The sequence below is a fragment of the Arachis stenosperma genome, chromosome 1 (assembly GCF_014773155.1).
Source record: "Arachis stenosperma cultivar V10309 chromosome 1, arast.V10309.gnm1.PFL2, whole genome shotgun sequence".
NCBI lineage: Eukaryota > Viridiplantae > Streptophyta > Magnoliopsida > Fabales > Fabaceae > Arachis > Arachis stenosperma.
In genome coordinates this window covers 11,193,506-11,215,795 of record NC_080377.1, presented here as the reverse complement: position 1 = coordinate 11,215,795, position 22,290 = coordinate 11,193,506, and the positions used below count along the sequence as shown (strand labels likewise).

Below are 22,290 nucleotides of genomic sequence, written 5' to 3'. Positions count from 1 at the left end.
ATTGAGTATAGTGGCATATTGCCAATGGTTCTTAGGAAAAGTATATGATAAAATGGATAGATTAGATTTATTATAATTTATAAGGCCTCAAGAATAGTTGCAAGCCCTTGACATGGTGCAGAAATATATTTTTACCATATTTGTAGTATAGCTGCATCATTCTTGGTTCAAGCATATTTGGTGACCCATTGCCATTAAATTTTTATTTGTAGGTGGGAAAGTGGTTTCACGCGAACAATAATGTGGCTTGGAAGATTCTTTTAACACCAAATTTAGGTCATTATTGCTTAGGGTCAAAGTAGATTGCTCCTGTCACCTGCGTTTATGACATAAATTTGGTTTTCTTTTCTTTTCAAGTTCTTCCCCTTATTTTTTAATTAATTTATTTACTTATATGAATAATGTTACATTCAAGTGTTTTTGTTAATCAAGTCTAACCAAGTTGGTTTAACATTAACAAAAATTAGTTATGGGTAGTGTTTCGGGGCTTATCTGAAACCGAATGATTTTGCTCGAATGAAAGGCCCAAATGTTAAAGGATGGTGGTCTCCGACTCGTTCACGTTCGGGAACGGCCGTCCTAGTTGTACGTATGTTTTTGAATAAATGGGGGGTGATATTTGCAAGACACTTCGATGCCTAAGTTAGCAAGGGGTTAAGTAGGTTTAGAGTATTAGAATTTAAAGGTATCTGAGTTTGTCAGGTATTTATAGGAGCTGAGCCAATAATTACTGTTGAAGTAGTTCTACTTCTGATGGTGAATAACAGTCCTCTTATCTTAGGGTTGTTAAGATCTCTCTTCTAGAAGTGAGAAAGAGATTTATGGAGGCAATTATTCACTTAGACAAGTGTTTAAGCGCCTGCTCGTGTTGACTCCGACCTCTTTGTGGAGGCCGGATTGGCGGGGAAGGCCAATCTTCTAAATTGGGCCTTTTAGTTTAATTTAAGCCTGACTTATTATTTGGGCCAGAATATGAACAGGTAGCATTACTTCAAATTCTATTGTTTAACTTGATTAGACTTTATTTATAAAAAGATTTGAATATGTAATATTAAAGTATTATTCTACTTATGTGTAGAGGAAGTTACCGGATCCTTTCCCCTTATAATGATACAAAGCACTAAACTCTGAATATTAATTTTATGATAACAGCTTCTGAACATTGAATTAAAATATTGAATCTATTTTTGTAGTTTGGTTTCTTTGATGTCATTAACTTCGATGAATGTAAATTCTGTAACTTAGATTTATAGTTCGTACTTAACTAGCAGAACTACCTTGAGAGCAATTTATTGCATGTCACCAAATGTTACCAAAATGTTACAACTCACGAGACAAGATGACAAAGAATATATTTTGTTGTAAACATTATCCTTATCACTCATTCCCTTTCTCAATAAAGTCCTTCTAGGCTTTTACCTAACCACCCATTTAACTTTGACAAAAGCTACAACAAAGATTAGGTATGCATTCGTTCATTTCTATCAAGGCCAGATTAATCAATATGAAATGTATTTCAATTCTTTAACCACTAACTAGGTGTATTAGTCGAATATTTTACGAGAGGATTTAATTACGCTTTTTAATTTACATATTGTACTGGTGCTGGGGTATCACAAGGATATGGGGGTGGCTGGTGTGTAACCAGGTTGTGGTGTCAGGGGGACTGGGACTCGGACCCTCCGAGTTTAAGCCACAAAACGCACGGTCCGAGTCCAGTGTATGGGGATGACGATGGTGAGGGACTCGGACCCTCCGAGATGGCGCGCCTCACGGACCGTCCGATTTGGGTTTGTGTAGTCGCACGGTCCGAGTCCATGGCTGGAATGGACACGCGGCGCTTCCCCGTTGAGTCCCTAATCGGTAGCCATCATAAACGTAGAAAGAGAAACCCTGCTCCCTTACCATCCGAATCCACACTTCACTCCCACCAACCTTTCTCCCTCAAAGCCATCTTCTTCATTTCTCTGAACTTTGCATGGTGGAGGAGCAACATTAATGGGGAAAAAATCAAAAATTAAAGATGTTGATCGATCTGAGCTTCATATTATTCACTATCTCAGTGATCCTGATTATGTAAGTATTTTTTGAATTTTTTGAATTTTTAAATTTTTTTATAGTTATAATTATTATTAAAATATAGAATTTCAATATTATGATTGTTGTTAGATACACAGTTGAAGAATATAAATATAATGATTATGACTAATTTATTAGTATTAGTTAGATTATTTTAAAATATTTTGAACAGATTAATAATTATATTTATGATGGTTAAAATTTTTTTTATGATTATATTGTTGTTAGACATGCATTTGAAAAACATAAATGGAATGAGTATGACTTATTTTTCATTGTTTGTTAGATTTGTTTAAAATTATTTTACAGATTAATAATTATATAAATCATGATTAGAAAATTTGTTATGATTATGTAGTTGTTAGAGATATGTAGTTGAAGAATATAAATAGAATGGTTATGACTAATTTTGAAATATTTGTTAGGTTCTATGTAAATATTTTTTTACAGATTATTAATTATATATATCATGATAAGAAAATTTGTTATGGTTATGTTGTTGTTGTTCTTTAATTTTGTGTTTTTGGTTGTAGTAGTAAGTAGTACATAATGTAAATTTTTAATAAATTTATTTAATTGTAGTATAATTATTATTTGTAAGCCAATGTTAAATGTGTTTTTAAGAAATTAAGTGTAACTGTTATCAATTTTGGTTAGATGTTATTATTATTGTGGTAAAGTGTTAATGCTGAGTTGATTAGAAAGGTTTTTTTAATTAAGCCATGTTAGATATTTCTTTATGAGAAAATTTAAATAATTTTAATTGTAGTAATTATTATTAGCAAGTTAATTATTAGCGTTGTTAGAATATGAATGATGGCATATACGGATTTATTAATATTTTGTATTGCAGGGGAAAACATTTTTAACAAAAGAGTAATTAATTAATGTTCGATATTATTGTGGATGTTGTAAATATTGTTGAGATTTATGATTAGGAATATATGTATTTGTAATGAGTTTCATTAGCAGTTATGAATACTTTTGAGGATTAACTAGTTAAATTTAGAAGTTACGAGAATTAGTTGTATAAGGATGCAGTCAATAAATTTATGATGGTAAGTTAGCAATTCTTAATAATTTGATTAGTAATTTGTTATGTTTTTTTTTGTAGAAATCAAGAATGTTGACATGTAACCATCCACTTCCTCCGGATCGGTACAACGAAAGGGTGGAGGATCATCTGCGAATTACCGGGTTCTATCATGCATCACAGATTGGGATAGTGCAGTGTCAGAAAGCATTGGTAAATGCTCTAATTGAACGTTGGCACCCAGAGACACATACGTTCCACCTTCCCATTGGTGAATGTGCTGTGACACTTGAAGATGTAGCTATGATTCTTGGTCTTCCCACAGATGGTCTTCCGGTCACAGGAATGACAATGAGCAGTTTTGAAGCGTTGGAGGCGGAGTGTTTGCTTCAATTTGGAGTTGCACCGCGTATGTCTGACTGTAGATCTAGTTGCATAAAACTTACCTGGCTGCGTGATTTAAAAGAAAATTTACAGTTGATTGATGATATCAGTATACAGAGGTATGTGAGGTGCCATATTATGTTGTTGATTGGGACGATCTTGTTTGGGGATAAGTCTGGGGCAGGAGTGCATTGGAAATTTCTACCCTTGCTACGTAATTTTGGTAGTATTGGTCAGTATAGTTGGGGAGCGGCATGCCTGGCACATCTCTACAGGGCATTATGCCGGGCATCCCGTTTTAACTGCAAGGAAATAGATGGTCCACTAACACTTCTACTCTGTTGGGCTTGGATCAGGCTGCCATACCTATCGCCGCTACCTAGGGAACCTCGAAGTTTTCCACTAGCAAACAGGTAATAATTTGTTAGAATGTACCCGTATGTTGATATTTATGATTCATGTAATGGTAGTTGAGGTAATTGAATGTATCATAATAGGTGGCGGAACTGGGAGCGTGGTGACCGACGATTTAGATATATGAAGTTAGCTCACTTTAGGAAGTCATTTGATGAACTTCAGGAAGGGCAGGTATGTTTTAATGAAAGTAGTATTAGTTTTATGTTTAGGGTCTGAGACATAATTATACAGCATTGTCTTTGTAATTGGCTTTGTGGACTGTTATGTTGAGGTTCCTTTATTTTTTTTTCAGTTTGTTTGGGTTGCTTATGCTGTGGATCGGGTGGATCCGAACATCATTCCTCCTGAAATTTACATGCAGTCGGTGGTTTGGAGTGCTACAGTTCCGTTGGTATCATTTGAATGTGTCGAGTGGCATGCTACCGATAGATTTAGGCGACAGTTTGGTTTGGTTCAGGGACTACCTAGTCAGGAGCGGAATCTAGAGAAGGCGCATGGAGAAACCCTGAAGGGTCCTAAGAATCTTAATTGGGCCACGGAACCGAGTCATTCAAAATGGGTGATGCATTGGTCAAACAGGTATAACTACATTCTATCTGAGCTTCCGATGCCTTCACATGATCTACTTGATAGTTACATGCATTGGTACCGATCAAAATATGGGGACCACTTGAACTTGTCAAATCTTGTGGGTCAAGATAATGATGAAGGTGATCAGGATATGGAGGAAGGTGATCAGGATTTGGATGAGGATAATCAGGATACCGATGAGGGTAGTCAGGATATGGATGCTGACAATCAAGTAGAAGAGCCACATTCGCCGCATATATTACCTCCAACCCCGATTCCAGAAGAACAACCTCAGTCCTCAAGCTATTATGTACCTCAAATACAGTTCCCCCCATCAGTTCCAATCAGTCAACAATATTGGGGTACCTCACAATTTGAAACAGGAGAAGGAGGTTCTTTTAGCCAGTTGCTTGGGTTGATGTCTGCAGATCCTGGACTACCACAATATGGCCAACAGCCTGACTTCATGGCTGGTAGGTATTCATTGGATGCGAGGTATCCGGGCCATACATCATCGGTTGCTTCTGGGGGGTTTGTGTCGGTTGACTCTAGTAGGAGTGATGACGGACGCGGAGCTTTTTTTAGCCAGAATCCTAACCGTGTATCCATGGGACTCATTGAAGAAGATGCTAACACACTCGAGAGGGAGACAGATGCGTATCTAGTAGATGACCCGGATGACGAGGAGGATCATGATGACGATGAAATAGATGAGTTCGACGAGGATGAGGAATCTCGTAATGATGGTATTATGTTATGTATTCTACTTTACATGTTCCATTACTTTTTTATTTTTTGTTCATAACTGGCATCTATTTTTTACTTTTAGTAAATCTTACGTGGTTTATGTCTTGCTGTGATTACCTGCTGCGCATAATTTAATTATTTTTTATAAATTCTATACAGGTCATGCACGCACTCCAGATGAAACCTCCAAAGGTTACAATCTGAGGATTGATCCACCACGTCGCAGTGCTAGTCGCTACACTCCATCTGTCTTCAAAAAGGCGGCCAAGAAATGCAAGAATTTAGTCAAGGATGTGAAGTGGGCCATGAGAAAGTAGTTGTGTTGTAACTTATTTATTTAAGTAGTAATCACGTGGACCATGTTGTATTTATGTTGTATGTTTAGAGTATGTACGCACTACATTTATGTTGTATGTTTAGAGTATTTATGCACTACGGACACTATTCAGGTATTGTTGTTATTGAGTACGCATTAAGGTACAGGTGTTGTATATGTACGCATTATTGTTGTTCATTCATACAATCAGGTTGCACCGGACCGGCCGGTTCATTTATACATTCAGATTGCACCAGAAAGGCCGGCTCATTCATAAAATCAGATTGCACCGGAAAGGCCGATTCATTCATAACATCAGAGTGAACCGGACCGGCCAGTTCATTCATAAAATCGGATTGAACCGGACCGGCCGGTTCATTCATAACATCAGAGTGAACCGGACCGGCCGGTTCATTCATAAAATCGGATTGAACCGAACCGGCCGGTTCATTCATAACATCAGAGTGAACCGGACCGGCCGGTTCATTCATAAAATCGGATTGAACCGGACCGGTCGGTTCAATCATTATATCAGATTGAACAGGACCAGCCGGTTCATTCATAAAATCAGATTGAACTGTACCGGCCGGTTCATTCATAAATAAGATTGAACCGGACCGGCCGGTTCATTCATCAAATCAGATTGAACCGGACCGGCCGGTTCATTCATAAAATCAGATTGCACCGGACAGGCCGGTTTACTTGGAAGACCTGTGCACTTAGACCGGCCGGTTTAGTTGGAAGACCTGTGCACTTAGACCGGCCGGTTCATTAAGGAAAACATTAGAAGACAAAAACCGTTTTAACATAAAAGCATCAGAAAAACATTACATAATGTTACACATATCAGGTCAAGTTACCTCAAAATGACAACCCATGACATAATAGTGACGTTCTACACCTACCACAATATGAACCTACTGAGCATCTCCGTCGGCAGTTCTACCAGCTGACTGACGGCATCTACTACGACTGTGTCCCTCAGCTCCACATAGCGTACATCGCCTAGGACGACGTAACATTCGCGTGTCCATCTCATTCAAGAAGCGCGTCATCCTGGGGCGCCCTTTCGAGACACGTCTCAGATACGGATTCGGTACGTAGCGAGGACCGTTGTACGCAGGCCACGTCGTCGGGTTACCTAGTGGCCTAAATCTTGCTCGGTACACCCGCCGAACTTGGTCCATCTTATACACATCATGTACATATAGCTTCCAATCCAGTCGCTGGTTTGCGCAACATGCGAACACATGTCTGCATGGGATCCGGTCCACCTGGAACTCACCACAGTCACATCGAAGGGCGCGTAGATCGACTGCAAACTCCAGTCCGCTTGGCATCTCACGCACCTCGAAGACCTCATTCTGCCGGTCAAAGCAACTGACCTGTATGTTTCCTGATGCAAGTTGGTTTGCATGCAACTTCGAGGTCACGACTTCGGAGAACACATGGCCAGCATTAATCCGCGCTTCCGCCTCTGCTCTTTTTCTGGTGAAAAGCTCGTTTAGCCTGTAGAATGTTGCCTTGACAAGAGCAGTAATAGAAAGATTGCGTGCACCCTTCAACACTGAATTGATGCATTCCACTAGATTCGTTGTCATGTGACCCCATCGGTATCCACCATCAAACGCCAATGCGTACTGTTCGCGAGGAATTCGATTTAACCAGTTGGTATACGCTTCCCCCCGTTCCCGTAATCGCTGGTAACGCACTTCATACTCCCGCACCGTCCTGGAATATCCTAGAGGATAGGAAAAAAAAATAAAAATTATAAAAGTCGAACACAAATATTAATATTTAACTACTCTTAATAAGTTACTTAAATTTAGTAAATTATTACCAATGTTGACGACCAATTTTTGGAGGTACGGTGCCTTGAATTTCCGCAGAAAATTCGACTCTATATGCCTGATGCAGAACATATAAAAAGCTCTAGGAGGTGACCAGGCTCCGTTACTCCGTTCCACAGCTGCATTGATGGATTCGTGTCGGTCGGATATTAGTCCCACACCATCCCGAGTGACAACATGTTGACGCAAGTTACTAAGGAAAAAATGCCACGCATCAGAAGTCTCTCCCTCGACAATAGCAAACGCAATTGGGACGATGTTGTTGTTGCCATCCTGTGAAACTGCGACTAGGAGACAACCCTTATACTTTCCGTACAAGTGAGTCCCGTCCACCTAGACAACTGGCTTACAATGTCTGAATGCCCTGATACAGGGGTAATAACTCCAAAATACTCTATGCAGTACCCAAATATGACCAATCAAGTCATCGCCTTGGTATGCAGGCATAGTCTCAAAATGGACAACAGCTGATGGCTCCTTATGACACATGGCCTGAAACCATATAGGCAACGCTTCGTACGATGCCTCCCAACCTCCAAATATTTTTTCTACAGCCCTTTGCTTAGCCAACCATGCTTTCCGATAACTAACAGTATAGTTAAACTTCGATTGCACTTCTGCTATAACGGACTTTACCTTTAAGGAGGGATCAGCTTCAACCAATGGCTTTATTGCTTCTGCAATTGTGATGGAGTCCAGCTTCGCATGATCCTGTGAAATGGTGGCTCTGGTACAAGTGTGACTACCGTTATACCTCCTTATAACCCAACAATACTTCCTGCTGATCAGACTAACCCTGATAAGCCAATCACACCCTGACCCATACTGCGTACACTTGGCATAAAATGTCAAAGGCTCAGACTCATACACCCGGTAATCTACGCTTCGTCGTATGGTATACTCTTTTATTGCCTTAATAACAGCTTCCCGGGAACTAAACTCCATCCCAACAGCAAATTCACCATCTGCGACAATAGGAACTTCTGCCAGGACAACAAGCATCGGGAAAAATTTCAATAAATACATATATATTTCAAAACCATACAAAATCAATATTAACTGCATCAAGTATGACATAAATCCGACCCTAACGTAAATAATAATAAAATATTAAATTCTATGTTCTATATTCGTTTAAAATAACGTTATATGTTTCAAACATTACTGAACACATATGTTGACTTTTATTTTTTTAACTTCCTACTATTTTTTATTTTTTTTTTTTACATAGGATCAGGTCAACCGGTTCAATGTCTAACACATACATGACATCAACGCATGCTTAAATAATGGGTAATAAATAATAATTCATTCATAAATAATTCAATAAATAAATAAAAAAGACAATTATTTTTTATTAACGTACCTGCAGTCATATATTCCGGAAACTCCGGAACATGCATGGCTTCCAAGTCCAGAACTCGCATGAATGAAGGCTCCCCAAACGGCATATCGTTTGCGAGTGCATCTGCCACCTCTGTCACATCTGGATCCATATTTTCCTCACCATGATCTTCATCTCCATCTGCACCAACACATTCGTAGTTGCTTTCGAACTCTTCTTCACTGTCACTATTATAATCTTCCCGTAGAATGTTTCGGTCTGCCTCAAATTGTTCAAACTCAACATACAACTCGATAAACGAGATCTGCGCCCGGTTTTCAATATACATTGAAAACATCTCCTGCATGCTCGCTTCGTCCGTCACATATCTTGTTTGAAATTGGACAAACCCACCAAATACCGGTACGGGATATCTGTATAGAACACAGGATATTTTTTTTGCCCTCTCAGAATCAATCTTTTCACAGATCAAACCTTTGAGTTCTTCAAAGGAAATGATAAAAGGAATAACAACATCTATTGGATTTTCACAAATAAATTTTACTCCTTCAGATGTTTGTAATAAAATTTGACCAAAATAATACACTTTTATTAGTACTCTATCACTCATTTCTCCTACTCACAAAAAAAAAACATAACACTAACTACATACTTCTTTGATTTTGAACAAGCATATAAGAGATCCAGAAGAACGAAACAGAGGAAGGAAGCGGCGCATAAGAAGGGGAAGAAGAAGGGTAACCTAACACTAACTCGTTGCACACTTTTATATAGACTCTATACTCAACTCGGACCATCCGACTAGGTTAACTTCATTCAAAAATATACTAAGCAACCAAATCGGACCATGCGTTTTCATAAACCGGTTCTGCCATCCCTAGCCAAAACGGACGGTCCGAATCCAATCGATGCACGCAACTCGGACCGTGCGTGTTCTGCTTCTCCTATGCCATCTCGCAGGGTCCGATTTCTCCTCAACAAACCATTTTCCCCCCACCACGACTCGGACCGTGCGTCTTCCGGTTTAACAAAGTCACAAACAAAGAACTCGGACCGTCCGAATCCTTCTCCCAAAACCTGCCAAAATTCTGCCCCACATACATGTCTAACCCACCTTAACTCCATATCAATGAAAAGCTCACATACAAGCTCCATATCCATAAAATTGACCCTAATTAATTACAATGACTTTATTGGAATAATAAATTTCACATGCGTTTACTGGCCGATGCTACTGTGGAAGCAATATTCTTATTCACTTTATTTTAACATTTTCTTTAATCAAAATTTCTGCACTAGAGCATATTTAAAAAAAAAATCATCATTAGTTTACTTAATTAGAGTGTTAATGGCCGCTACACCTTTTAAATTAAGAGGTTACAATTTACATGTTATATTTTCGAGCAGATTATAAGTTTAAGTTTAACAATATCATGATTTTAAAAGCTTACCTAATCTCTGTAATTTCCATTTTCTAAGCTCAAGCTGCTTCAAGAAAAGGCAAAGTTTCATTCATAATCCTCAAAACCAAGAATTTTAGTAATATCACAATCCAATTTCAGTCCAGCAGATTTAAAGCTGAGAGAAAATTTAACCGTTAAAGCATATCTAATCAAGTTGCAATAACAATAAAAATATAAAAAAAAAAATCTCAATCTGTTGTTAAGGGGTAACAATATGTATAATAGATATATAAACAAATTAGATTAGCTCCATGGTTTCCCTCAAATGTTCTCTCAAACAATATAAACTTAAATAACAACCAATAAGCTTTGTCGAACTAGGTAGGGTCGACTATATGAATCACATATTGCCACAATGTCCAATCATAATCATATTTGTGTTTATACCATTTATATATAAAACTCTCTATAAAAGAAAATGAAGATCCATCTTAAACCCAGCATTTTCAAACAAGATCAGTATAACCTCCCTAAAACTCAATTTAAAAAGTAAAACTCCAAATTAGTTCCAAAACTTTTTTTAGATTATGTTAGAATAAATGTTAAACATATAAGCTCCTATTAACATTTTAGGTTGCTAACAAAGATATCACCAAAATCCAAATAGATTCTATTTAGTTATCAAGTTAATTCACCCTTCCTACTTCAATTGATTTGATCATTTTATTTTCTTAACAAATAATCGAAAGAGTATCAAGAAGGTACCTGTCTGGCAATAATACATTCCATGTAGAATGCTCAACAATAGCAGCATCTCAGAAACTTGGCGAAAAACCGACTCTATGAATTGAACACAGGATTCAAGGACATTCCTTTCTGTCTGCATTTTTCTGCAATGTTTTTTGCGTCTTCGAAGCAGTCTTGCTGAACCAGTTTTTTAATAATTAAATTACATACATAAGAATCAGGAGGACAACCATTTGCCTCCATCGAGTAAAACATCTTCTTCGCTTCCTCTAATCTCCCGGACTCCAACAGTGTTTCTATAAAAGCACTGTATGTGTAACTATCGGGATTTAAGCCAGATCTTGACATCGAAACAAACAGTTTTTCGGCTTTCTTACTGTCATTCATCCTACAAAAAATTTGAATCAAAGCATTATAGGAGTATGTGTCAGGGCTTATTCCTTCCTCTTGCATTCTTCTTAGAAGTTTTGTTGATCTCGAAACATCCCCAATGGCACATAAAGACCGGATCAATATATTGTAAACAATGGCATTTGGATTGATGCCCCACTCAATCATCTCATTAAAACATTCAAAAGCCTCCCCAGTCCTGTTTATTCGACAAAGTCCATCAATTATAGAACTAAAAGTAATGATATCGGGTTTGAGTCCAGTTTTCAAGAGCATCTCCAGCAGCTCTTGTGCCTTGGCTATAGCTCCATCCTTGCAATGGCCATTAATGAGGGTATTGAATGTCACAAGGTTTGGGGTGAATCCCTTAAGCTGCATGTCTCTAAAAATCGCTGATGCACGATCCATCATTTTGGCTCGGCAGTAGCAATCAATAATCATGTTATACACATAAACACTCGAAATAAGACCATCCACAGTCATTTGATCAAAGATTCTATCCCCTTCCTCGCTCTGTCCGTCCTTGTATAAGGCTTCAAGAAGTGAAAGATAAGAATCAACCCCCGGCTTCAAACCTAGTTTTCTGAAACTTTCAAACATCTCACAAGTATCTTTAAGATTTGCTCCTTTTACCAAACAAACCATTATGACATTGACAATGGAACTTCCAGGGACATAGCCTCTTGCTAGCACTTTCCTCAAAAACACAATTACATTGTTCGCCGTCGACTTATTTGTCAGGCAATACAAAATGGTATCACAACCTAACTTAAAATGGGTAGGCTCCCTTTCAAGAAAATCAGATAATAATTCAAGTGCCTTACTTGTATCCTCTATACATCGAAAAATCCCATGTACTAACGTCCTAACCGTGGCCTCATTTGCACTAACTCGACTCTCCTTCATCGTATGAAGAACTCGGAAGGCTTCATCAACCCTCCTTGCATTACAAAACCCATCAACTAGTATTGTATAGGTGAAAACATTAGGGAAATGCCCCCTATCCTTCATTTGCCTGATCAATCGAAGCGCCTCATCCACCACCCCCTTCTGGCATACACCATGAATGAGGATATTGTAAGTGATCCGATCTGGGGTGCAATTATCCGCCGACATCTGCTGGAACCTCAAATAAGCCTGATCAATCGAATTCGACTTCACCAATGCATCAATTAGTGCATTATACAATCTAGTACTAGGGCTAATCCCCAAGAATGAAATTTGCCCAAAAACATCACCACAATATTTGGCCAAACCAAGCCTACCCCAACTCCAAAACAAGACACACAACAATTCCTCGGACACCCGGAAACCGGAATCAGAAACATCCTTAATCAAATCAGCAGACAAAACAACAGGGCCATTCCTATAAAGAGTGTTCCCTAATACCCTATGAAGTGTTTGATTATTTGCCAAAGAGGGGTTTACAGCAGAAACCCACGTGTAGAACCTTATGGAGTGTAAAGGGTTATCTTGATTCTGAAAAATGCTTACAACAAAACGAGGGTTGAGTAAAGATACCTTGTTTTTGGAGAATTCGTGTTTGAGCAACAAAGCCCAATCGGTTCTGGAAAGTATGCGAGCGATGTAAGAGTGATCAATGGGTGGAGAATTTGAGGGTTGACTCGCAGAAGAAGAAGAAGATAGTGTGTGTTTGGGAGGTGATGGTGAAGAAGAGAAGCGTCTCAGTCTCACTCTCATATTTCTTCCCTCAACGAATCAACCAACTTCTCTCTGCACAGTGGCGCCTTTAACAGGACAATGGTATGAATAACAAGTTAACGACTATGTTATATTTATACCAAAATTAGTCATTAATATAAAATATAATTTATTCAAATAGTATCCTAATTTTTTTTAATCACATGATTGGAGAATTGATTTAAAATCACACGTATATCTAACTCAAATTATATTAAAAAAATTTGTTGATTCTATAGCATATTTATATTTTCTATTTACCTTTATATATTCAAATAATATATTTCTTGTCTCCTCATTTAAATAAGAAAAATGATTTTTTCTCAATCTAAATGTACCGAAATGAGTGCCAAATTCTAATTATTTAAAGAAAAATCGAATTCCATACATTATTGGCCTGAATTATAGGCGTTCTACGTTAAAAATATTTCAATAATAGATAATTTACAAAATATGATAGCTTAAGTATTAATCAACTATTGTGTATAAAAATACATATTTAATATTTCATAAAACATTTTTATTATACTACTATAAGCAAATTTAACTATCAATCTGTCACAAATTTCATTATTTTATTATTACGTATTTTATTATTTTAGTAACTAATTATTTAATTAAAAAATTATGTAAATCAATATGTATAAATATACATAAATAAATAGTGATCAATTTAGTGCCTAATTTTTAGTGTATATAAAATATTTTTTATAGTAACACATCAAAACGTTTAACTGACTGAAAATCATAAACCAAAATTGAATTGACTTAAATATGTGAGATATTTAAAAAAATAAAACATTGTTCAATCATTTACTAAGCAGAGAGACTAACAAGTACAAATATATAACAAGTTCATGATGTCCTGGAGAAAAGGAACTTTACATTTTAGGGAAGGTATAATGTATAGTCATTTTCATATATTAAGTGACACGGATTAGAAGTATAACCATGACAAATACACAAGTCATTACAAACAGGAGCAGCCAAGTGAAGCAAGAAGTCTTGGAACTCTCTGAGAATATTGCTGTTGCTCGCACATTGGCGCGGCCGGTGCTTGCCAAGCTATGCTCGATGGCTTTCTCAGTCGAGTCGAGTATCTGCAACCCAAACCACAAACAATAGTACATCAACTATATGCAATGGTAGCATTCTGTTAACTAGATTGGTGAGAAAATGATCAATTTAATTAACGGTTATAAAACTCAGACTAAACTGAATATGTGAAAATTAGACCTTTTCAGTATTTTGCAGAGATTGATTCATCATGAGGCTACTCTCTTTAAGTTGCTTTGCCAGCACAACCATCTCATCAGTCAAATCCTCTTGCAACTTTCTGCAAAGAATAAAAGGAAGATTAATTAAAAAAATTAAGGAATATACAACAACATAACATAGACTTTGAGTGAAAAGGTGTAAAGGTTATGGACTCCCCAAACCGCAATACCAAAATCCAACATAACAAATTTTAAATTACAACCTAATTAAGCAATACCTGTGCTTTTCAATGTGTGCATGAGCCGCGGCATCCAATTTTACAGGGGAGTGACCAGTCTCGGCAGGCTCATGTGGTCTATCTTCAGAACTTGGGGCAGGTCTGTTCGATGAATAAAGATAAGTAACAATAAAACAACCTACAAACATATATGGCTGCAAGAAGGCACTGTGGGGCTTACACAGATCTTCTTCTTAATCCAGAAGAAGGAGAAAGAGGAATTTGCTTTTTGGCCTCTATTTCAGAGCGGTTTTCTTTATCAGTGGTCCTTTCAAAGTTGTTATCAGATTCTTGTACATCAGGCTGAGTAAAAGAGTAGCAATGTCAAGTGGTTAATATGACAATCTGCCTATTCCACCAAGATAAAATAGGATATACAGAAGAATGGTAAACAAATCAAAAGGAGCTCATTTTGCTGCCACATGATTCATTCCAACCAAGTAATGAAATTCAAGCAATGAAGTGTTTATATACACTTTTCACATACTATGTATTTTGATTTTCACCATTGTTCAAAAAAGCCGTTGGTGTTTATTTAGCTGAGTAGGTAGTAATTATAGAGCATAGTTAAATTATTCAGAAATCTAGAAATTAGAACCAAAGTGAAAATGAGAATTCCTTTCTTTATCAAAAATTCAAATGCGCAAATTCCATCTTCATATAGTTTGAATTTCCATCTTTTGTTGGAACACAAAAAAGGAACTTTATACGTAGCGTCCAAGATTTTTTCAGTCCAATATCTCCCTGAAGTAAAATAAGAGATTAGAAATACACACCTCAGAGTTAACCAGTTTGGATGCAATGGCCTCAATCTTCACTGAATACTCATTTATTGTAGCCTTTGAAATCCTACATGACCAGAGTCAGACACAAACACTAATCCACAATATTCAGTAAAAGGAACACATAAATGTATCAGGAATATAGTAGCTTTTATTAATAATAAATTACCAGTTTTACTTTTAAACATAAACAATGTTCAAAGTGAGTCATTTAGATTACTATTGTATAAGGCGTCTTATTATGCTAGGCACAATATTGGGCCACACTCATTCTTGGTCATGAATATTAGTAAAGAAAGAAGTATTGAATACTAAATATATTATATCTAGTCTCCTTCCATCTAATCCTTAGAATTTCAGCAAGTTCTGGTATTCCTATATTTAAACCCAAGTGAAGGACATGAAAGGGGGAAAAATGATGTTCTGACTCATGAATAGACAATGAAGTTACTTTGTCTCACTTATGTCTAAGACTCTTAAGTATAAGAAATTGCAAAGCAAATGTAGTGCATTACCTCGGTAAGCCTTCTGGTGTCTTCTCTTCAGCCAATTGTTCCAATTGTTCCCGCAAGGTAGCAACATACTGCAAAGTCAACAAATGATCATTTTACATTTTACCACTTTCCAGAGTCAGCAAGAAACTAAAAGTATATTTCAAGAAAACTAAAGACAATTACAACTTACAAGCTTACTGAGATAAACACAACCTCAATATTAGTAAAATTAAAGAGTGGAGGCTTATTTCCTTCAAACTTACATGAACAAGTTTTGCCTGGTTTTGTTGCTGAGGTGCAGCTGCAAGCAACCTCCTCAGGTTAACTTCCGTTTTACTGATTCCCATGAAAATCCTGTAGCATTTTAGTACACAAACAAAATTAATTACCTTCACCAAAAAATTCTAGAATTTCAATCCTCCACGTTCTTCAAGTAAAATAGCTCAGATCTTAGACTAGGGTTGTACATATAGCTTTCTTGGTCATTCATGCAAGATCTAATGGTCTAAATTTGTTCCTATCACTCGCACTCGCATATAATTTCAACATAAAGCTTTGCACAAAATACATATAAATCACTGCATTGAAATAATTTCAACATGACTATCTCAGGATTTTCTTACACTTATCTATTACTCTTATTGGAATTTCTACAAGCCTTCTAATGACATAACCAAAAATCTCCTTTACACAAGACAGAACAACACCCACATAAATTGAGGGTTTCTACAAAATCTAGTTTGCAAAAAGGGTTTCAAAACACAAATTTGAAAAATCAATTCAAATCTCAACAAACCGTGAGAGGAAGTCGATGTTGCGTCTTTAGAGTTTCAAATTGTTAAAGACAGCAGCAGCGGATTCATCAGTGTTGGGTGAATGAATGCGATTCCGGTGATGGTGGCTTAGATCTGGAATGGAACGTCTCCTGTGAGGAACTTCAACAAAAGAAGGGTATGACGGCGGACGGAGGAAGCGGAGGTGGTGCGATTTTGAGGTGCGGAGAGAGTGCAAAGGGTGCGGTGGCCGGAGATGTGCGTAGCATGTTACAACGGAGTCAGGAACCCGGGATTTGACATGGGATCAGGGTATTTTTGTCATTTTATAAATTTTACTAAGACCATTTTCAGTAGAAACGGTTCCAATTCCTATTTATAATTCACCTGTCATTTTTGCGTCATAAACAATAAATATAAATTCAAAATATCTCTCTCCTTTCCATTAGAACTTAAAAGGAAAGGGAGAACTAACTTTAAATCTTTGTTGTGGTTTCACTTAATTAATTAATTAAAAAAATTAAAATTAATATAACTATTATTTTTTTAATAATATTAATTAAATTTATAAATTAAAAAATAATTTATTATTAAAAGATATTAATATTAAAAAAATTATATATTATAATAATACACAATATATAATTTGAGATTACATTAATTTATAAAATTACTTAATATAAAAAAAATATAGTTAAATTTTATGATTGACAACAAACATTATAAAATTGTCATATATATTTAATCAAATTTTCTTTTAACTATTTATGTTGTTGTCTATTTAATTATTATAATTATTAATTAATTTAAATTAATTTATAAAATTATTTAATATAAAAAATATAATTAAACTAATTTACAAAATTAATTAACATACATATAATATGTATGTAATATATATTTTAATTTATTGATATGTAACATTTTTTAATTCATTTATATGTAATACCAGCCGTTATAATATATATGCATACAATACAATTATCATTATATATATATATATATATTTTAACTTTTCTTTATTGACATTCCACATGTCAAATTTTTGTTGGGGCTGAGAGTTATTGATCCATGTGAAGGAATTCATTTGAGTTTGTACTCCAACGGACAAAAGTGTCCTTAGACCATCTCCAATAGAGAACTCATCCCAGTTTCTGTTTATGGCCCATTTGTCATAAAAAGTAACTCTACATCAGCTTTTGCGTCATAAACAGTAAATAGGAACTCAAAACATCTCTCTCTTCTCCATTAGGAGGAACTAACTTTAGTCCCTATTATGGTCCCACTTAATTAATTAATTAAAATACTTGAAATTAATATAATAAAGAGTGTGAGAATAAAAGTGTATCTAAGTGGTATATATAGAGTAACAAAATATTAATTTATTAATAATAACAGTAACATAGTAACTACTAATTTCTAACGGCTAATTTTACAACGACTAATTTAATATAATAATATAAATATAAATAATATTTAATATTAATTATGATATAAATAATTAATATAAATTTTTAATTAAATAAAATTTAATTATTTAAATTATTAATATAAATTTTTAATTAAATAAAAATATAATTATTTAATATATTTAATTATTATAATTATTACTGAATTAATTATTATTTAATTATTTAATATAATTATTTAATTAATTAAAATTTTATATAATTATTTATTTTTTAAATAACTTGCCAAGTGGCAAGTTATTATTGGACAACAAGAGTCCCTATTTAGAGGGATTCTCTGTTCTCGATCCAATAGAAGGACCTCCTTCTCATCTTACTCCAACGGCTGATTTCCTTTTTCTCTGACACGCCACAGTAATAGGGACTCTAAAACATAACCACTGGAGTTGCTCTTATGTCAGAGGAGGAACTTAGAATAATTACCATTTGAGTTGCTCTAAGACCATCTCCAGTAGGAAACTCATCCCAATTCCTGTTTATGGCTCACCTGTCATAAAAAGTAACTCCACATCAGCTTTTGCGTCATAAATAATAAATAGGAACTCAAAACATCTCTCTCTTCTCCATTAAGAGGAACTAACTTTAGTCTCTGTTGTAGCTCACTTAATTAATTAATTAAAATACTTGTAATTAACGTATTTAATTTTTTTAATAATGTAATTTAAATATTTAAATTTAAAAATAATTCACTATTAAAAGATATTAATATTAAATAAATTCATATATAACAATAATACACAATAAATAATTCGAGGTTACACTAATTTGTTAAATTACTTAATACAAAGAAAAATATAATTAAACTCTATATTATTAAATTAATTATTATTTAATTATATAATATAATTATTTAATTAATTAATATAATTATTTAATTAATTAATATTTTATATAATTATTTATTTTTTATTTAGTTGTCACTTGACAATTGTATATTAATTAATGGGAGTCCCATTCAGAGGGACTCCCTCTTCTCTCTCTCTTCTTGAAAAAAAAGTGAAGGAACTCTCTTTAGTTCCCTCCAACGGTCCAATTCTTTTTTTCTCTGACTAAATAGTAACAAGGCTTTTTCATTGGAGATGCTCTAAGAGAATACTTAGAATTTGTTTAAAACCATTTAACATGAGAAAAAAAATTATTTCTTTTAAAAAAAAATTATTTTTGTTTGAAATTCAATTTCATAGTTTGGAATGACTATAATATATTAATAGTAAGGTTGCGAAAACCGAATTGGTTAATAAATCAATAAAGTCACTGATTCAATAATTTATTGGTTCAACTAATTTAATTAAATATTGAATAAAATTATTAAAAAACTTATATATAATTTTAAATATATAAATTCAATAATTTCTAACTTAACAAAATTTAAATTTTCACAATTTCATATAATAAATTATGCATAATTTAATATTAAAAATTTACAAACAACTTCAAACATTAAAATTCATCACTAAAAACAACTAAAATGCACATAGTGACAAACACATAATGTTCTATTATCAAAAAAAAACATCAACAAACAAATTTTCAACTAATCATGACTCAACTCTTAATTTAGAGTGGGCAAGCCAACATGGTGTAGCCACCAACCCAACCAAGCATAGGCAACCATGTTCCATAACCTTAGTGCCTCTACTCGGGTTACAAGTTAGCACTATCCAACTTGGCGATTAAACAATCCTGTCAGAATTCGTATAAACATTGGGTTCTGTGCTGCATTAATCCATGTGGGATTTCAAAGGTTACTAATTGATTGTGTACTAAAAAATATAAACATTTTTGTACATAATTAATTTTTATAATGACCTACAAACATGGTAAAAAAAGAGTTATGTTCCTCCTAAAGGTATTGGGCTAAAAGGATGGAACCCAAAAGAACACCTTGAGGAGTTGAATTTCTCTTCAGTAGGAACTATATTGGTGGAAGTGGATTGGTTGGATTTGGAGTGTAAAGGTGTCATCTAGTTAAAAGAAAACCAAACTAGATGTCCCTTCACTAATGTCACATGTCAGGAGCTTTAGTTTAACGTGGGAGAATCAACTTCCTACTTTTTCAGTTGACAAGACTTGAGGTGACACAAATACCTAAAGATATTTTGGAAAAAGCAGTAAACCAAATATCAGATTAAAAACCATTGGACAATAGATTTCATCTTCATCATGGTTTTACACTATAAAAAGGACCTCAAGCCACCTCTGTAAAGCACCATTACCATTACGATCATCTTCTTCTTCACAGACCTTCAACCAGACTTTCACCTTCACTTTTCACTTTTACCTTCTTCTAGACCTTTCTTACTTATGAAGCTGAGAAGTTAAAAAACCCATCTTTTTCTCTCCCCAAATTTTCTCTCATTATTCTTCATTTCATTCACCACCTTCACGAGTAAAAACTGGCATTCTGGTGTTCCACCAAAACGCTCAACAACCATTAACCAACCCCTGTCCACTTTAAACAAAGCTCATTCATCCTCTTGTGACATTAGTGGAGGTCTCAACACTTGTTCTCCACCTCTCTTTCTCATCATTAGTTATTGTATTGCTTATCTGCCATTAATAGAAGTATTTTTCCTCACAAGTTTACTTACCCCAAATCTCTCATCTTAACAATTATTTTTCACTTAATCTATTTTTCACAAAATCCACCCAAATTATCTGGCGATTCCACTGGGGAGGAACACTTCGACGTAATGGCTGAGTCTAGCAATACTCATCTTGGGTAGAATCGACCACCTAGGCGATGTTCAACAACTCCTCGGAACCTCAATCTCAACTTAGGATCACCTAAAGATGAGGACGAGAACAACCATGAAGAAGAACACATGGAGCAGCAGAATCTGGGTGCAGCAGGAGAAGGAGCTTATTTCTTCACACCCCATGCTGGAGGTACTGCTGGCATGCACACTCATGTAACCATCCCTGCTCATGTGTACAACTATATGATAGACAACCAAACAAAGATGCAAGCTTTGATCACAGAAATGATGGCTAGAGATCAAACGAGGTATATAACTCCCTCACCGCCTCCATTCGCGAACTAGGAGAATATGGAGGAAGACAAGAACACCCCAGTCACTCGCAGGGAGTTGGCACGTATTCTAAAGGGCAAAGAAGAAGCAAGTGAACCTACTTGGGAGATAAGTCCACCATTCGAGCATCATATTTTGGCAAAATCATACTCTAAGGGGTACCAACCACCTACCTTTCGTAATTTTGATGGTAATGGAAGTGCCAAAGAACACATCCTATCATTCTTGGATGATCTCGGGGTGTTCAGGAATCACCAGGAGCTCAAGATCGAGGAGTTCTCAAAATCACTAACAGAAAGGACGTTCACATGGTATTTCAAGTTGAAAGCCAGTAGCATCAACACATGGGAGCAATTAGTGACGGAGTTCTGCAACAAGTTCCTGGAAGAGGAACCCTCCATGCACATCATGGATCTGGGGAGAGTGAAACAAAGACAAGAAGAAGGATTAGTAGCGTTCGTCAAGAGGTACAGAGATCAAGCTTTACTTTGTATAGACACTCTCCTAGAGCCACAATTGGTATACGAGTGTATTAGAAATGTGGAAGATGGATCCCAAATTTATCTTTCTATGAGTAACATAAACACTTTCTCTGAGCTCTTAAAGAGAGTATCTGACATAACCGAGGCAATGAAGCGCAATGGAAGGAGATATAAAAAAGTTTCTCCTCTGAAAGTGTGTGCTGCTGATGGCAGGGGCAGAAGGAGTTCCTATTCTAGGGGTGCAAAGAGAAACAGTCTCCCACCCCCACTACCTCTCTCTAGAGCTCAGGCCATGGTTGTCGTAAATGGATGGTTTAAGGATGGAACATTAAACCCCAGAACAGATAGAGAGCCACCAACACCTGAAGACTTGAGAGATCCATGATATTGCATGGTCCACCGCAATAAGAGCCATGGGTTGACTTATTGTTATGTGGTGAATACGATGTTTCATAGGCAAGTGAAGGAAGGAAAGATACTCCTAATTGGAGAACAAAACCAAGAAGGTGTAAAAAGCACTCCTTTTCCTCAACATGATGTTGGAATGATAGGCATTGAAGGAGAGATAATGCTAACAGAGATTGTAGATGAAGCAGAAGAGATGGTCACCATGAAGGATACCATGAAGGAGTCTTTGGATGAAGACACGTTGACAAGAGGTCTTTTGAAGTCTCGAGGTTATAGAATCATGTTCAACCAACTTGGCTTGGAACCCCACATTCAGAAAGAGGTGGCTAGAGCTCTAATAGGAGTCATTCAGAAGCATGAAAAAAGTTTTGGG

At 35.7% G+C, this 22,290-nt stretch overlaps 5 protein-coding genes across 9 annotated transcripts; 3 read left to right on the top strand and 2 right to left on the bottom strand.

The window, feature by feature from the left end:
• Nucleotides 1–1,998: 1,998 nt before the first annotated feature.
• Nucleotides 1,999–4,498, top strand: LOC130975213 (serine/threonine-protein phosphatase 7 long form homolog). Its single transcript, XM_057900035.1, has 5 exons — nt 1,999–2,076; nt 3,194–3,909; nt 3,994–4,084; nt 4,206–4,403; nt 4,493–4,498. Exons 1-5 carry the CDS (start codon nt 1,999–2,001, stop codon nt 4,496–4,498), a joined length of 1,089 nt encoding a protein of 362 aa, XP_057756018.1.
• LOC130940524 (uncharacterized) lies at nt 4,492–5,674 on the top strand. The gene is made up of 2 exons (XM_057868689.1): nt 4,492–5,229; nt 5,390–5,674. Exons 1-2 carry the CDS (start codon nt 4,521–4,523, stop codon nt 5,545–5,547), a joined length of 867 nt encoding a protein of 288 aa, XP_057724672.1. The 5' UTR covers nt 4,492–4,520; the 3' UTR covers nt 5,548–5,674.
• A 462-nt stretch (nt 5,675–6,136) lies between these two features.
• Nucleotides 6,137–13,030, bottom strand: LOC130940499 (putative pentatricopeptide repeat-containing protein At3g16890, mitochondrial). 5 transcript variants are annotated; one of them, XM_057868676.1, is made up of 5 exons: nt 10,910–10,948; nt 10,193–10,319; nt 8,763–9,154; nt 7,387–8,379; nt 6,137–7,287 (listed from the first exon to the last, which is right to left on the bottom strand). In XM_057868676.1, the coding sequence occupies exons 2-4, from the start codon at nt 10,210–10,212 to the stop codon at nt 7,730–7,732; spliced, it is 1,062 nt and encodes a 353-aa protein (XP_057724659.1). In that variant the 5' UTR covers nt 10,213–10,319; nt 10,910–10,948; the 3' UTR covers nt 6,137–7,287; nt 7,387–7,729. The 5 variants fall into 5 exon arrangements, with proteins under 5 accessions (XP_057724659.1, XP_057724633.1, XP_057724643.1 ...); XM_057868668.1 differs by lacking the exons at nt 6,137–7,287; nt 7,387–8,379; nt 8,763–9,154 and adding an exon at nt 12,803–13,030 and having other exon boundaries at nt 10,226–10,319; nt 10,910–12,436; XM_057868650.1 differs by lacking the exons at nt 6,137–7,287; nt 7,387–8,379; nt 10,193–10,319 and having other exon boundaries at nt 8,945–9,154; nt 10,910–13,030.
• Nucleotides 13,031–13,766: 736 nt separating this feature from the next.
• On the bottom strand, nt 13,767–16,858 carry LOC130961389 (uncharacterized). The gene is made up of 8 exons (XM_057887252.1): nt 16,550–16,858; nt 16,017–16,107; nt 15,775–15,842; nt 15,254–15,326; nt 14,659–14,780; nt 14,478–14,579; nt 14,219–14,318; nt 13,767–14,082 (listed from the first exon to the last, which is right to left on the bottom strand). Exons 2-8 carry the CDS (start codon nt 16,098–16,100, stop codon nt 13,906–13,908), a joined length of 726 nt encoding a protein of 241 aa, XP_057743235.1. The 5' UTR covers nt 16,101–16,107; nt 16,550–16,858; the 3' UTR covers nt 13,767–13,905.
• Nucleotides 16,859–21,045: 4,187 nt separating this feature from the next.
• On the top strand, nt 21,046–21,894 carry LOC130975208 (uncharacterized). Its single transcript, XM_057900029.1, has one exon. The coding sequence runs from the start codon at nt 21,046–21,048 to the stop codon at nt 21,892–21,894; it is 849 nt and encodes a 282-aa protein (XP_057756012.1).
• The last annotated feature ends 396 nt before the right edge of the window (nt 21,895–22,290 follow it).

Coding starts and splice junctions, on each gene's coding strand:
- LOC130975213 (XM_057900035.1), top strand. CDS start 1,999: ATGGGGAAAAAATCAAAAATTAAAGATGTTGATCGATCTGAGCTTCAT. Junction 2,077..3,193: donor ATCTCAGTGATCCTGATTAT/GTAAGTATTTTT, acceptor TTTTTTTTGTAG/AAATCAAGAATGTTGACATG. Junction 4,085..4,205: donor ATGAACTTCAGGAAGGGCAG/GTATGTTTTAAT, acceptor TTTTTTTTTCAG/TTTGTTTGGGTTGCTTATGC.
- LOC130961389 (XM_057887252.1), bottom strand. CDS start 16,100: ATGGGAATCAGTAAAACGGAAGTTAACCTGAGGAGGTTGCTTGCAGCT. Junction 14,781..15,253: donor CCAAACTGGTTAACTCTGAG/GTGTGTATTTCT, acceptor TCTTTTACTCAG/CCTGATGTACAAGAATCTGA. Junction 14,319..14,477: donor GCACACATTGAAAAGCACAG/GTATTGCTTAAT, acceptor TATTCTTTGCAG/AAAGTTGCAAGAGGATTTGA.
- LOC130975208 (XM_057900029.1), top strand. CDS start 21,046: ATGGAGGAAGACAAGAACACCCCAGTCACTCGCAGGGAGTTGGCACGT.
- LOC130940524 (XM_057868689.1), top strand. CDS start 4,521: ATGCCTTCACATGATCTACTTGATAGTTACATGCATTGGTACCGATCA. Junction 5,230..5,389: donor TGAGGAATCTCGTAATGATG/GTATTATGTTAT, acceptor AATTCTATACAG/GTCATGCACGCACTCCAGAT.
- LOC130940499 (XM_057868650.1), bottom strand. CDS start 12,982: ATGAGAGTGAGACTGAGACGCTTCTCTTCTTCACCATCACCTCCCAAA.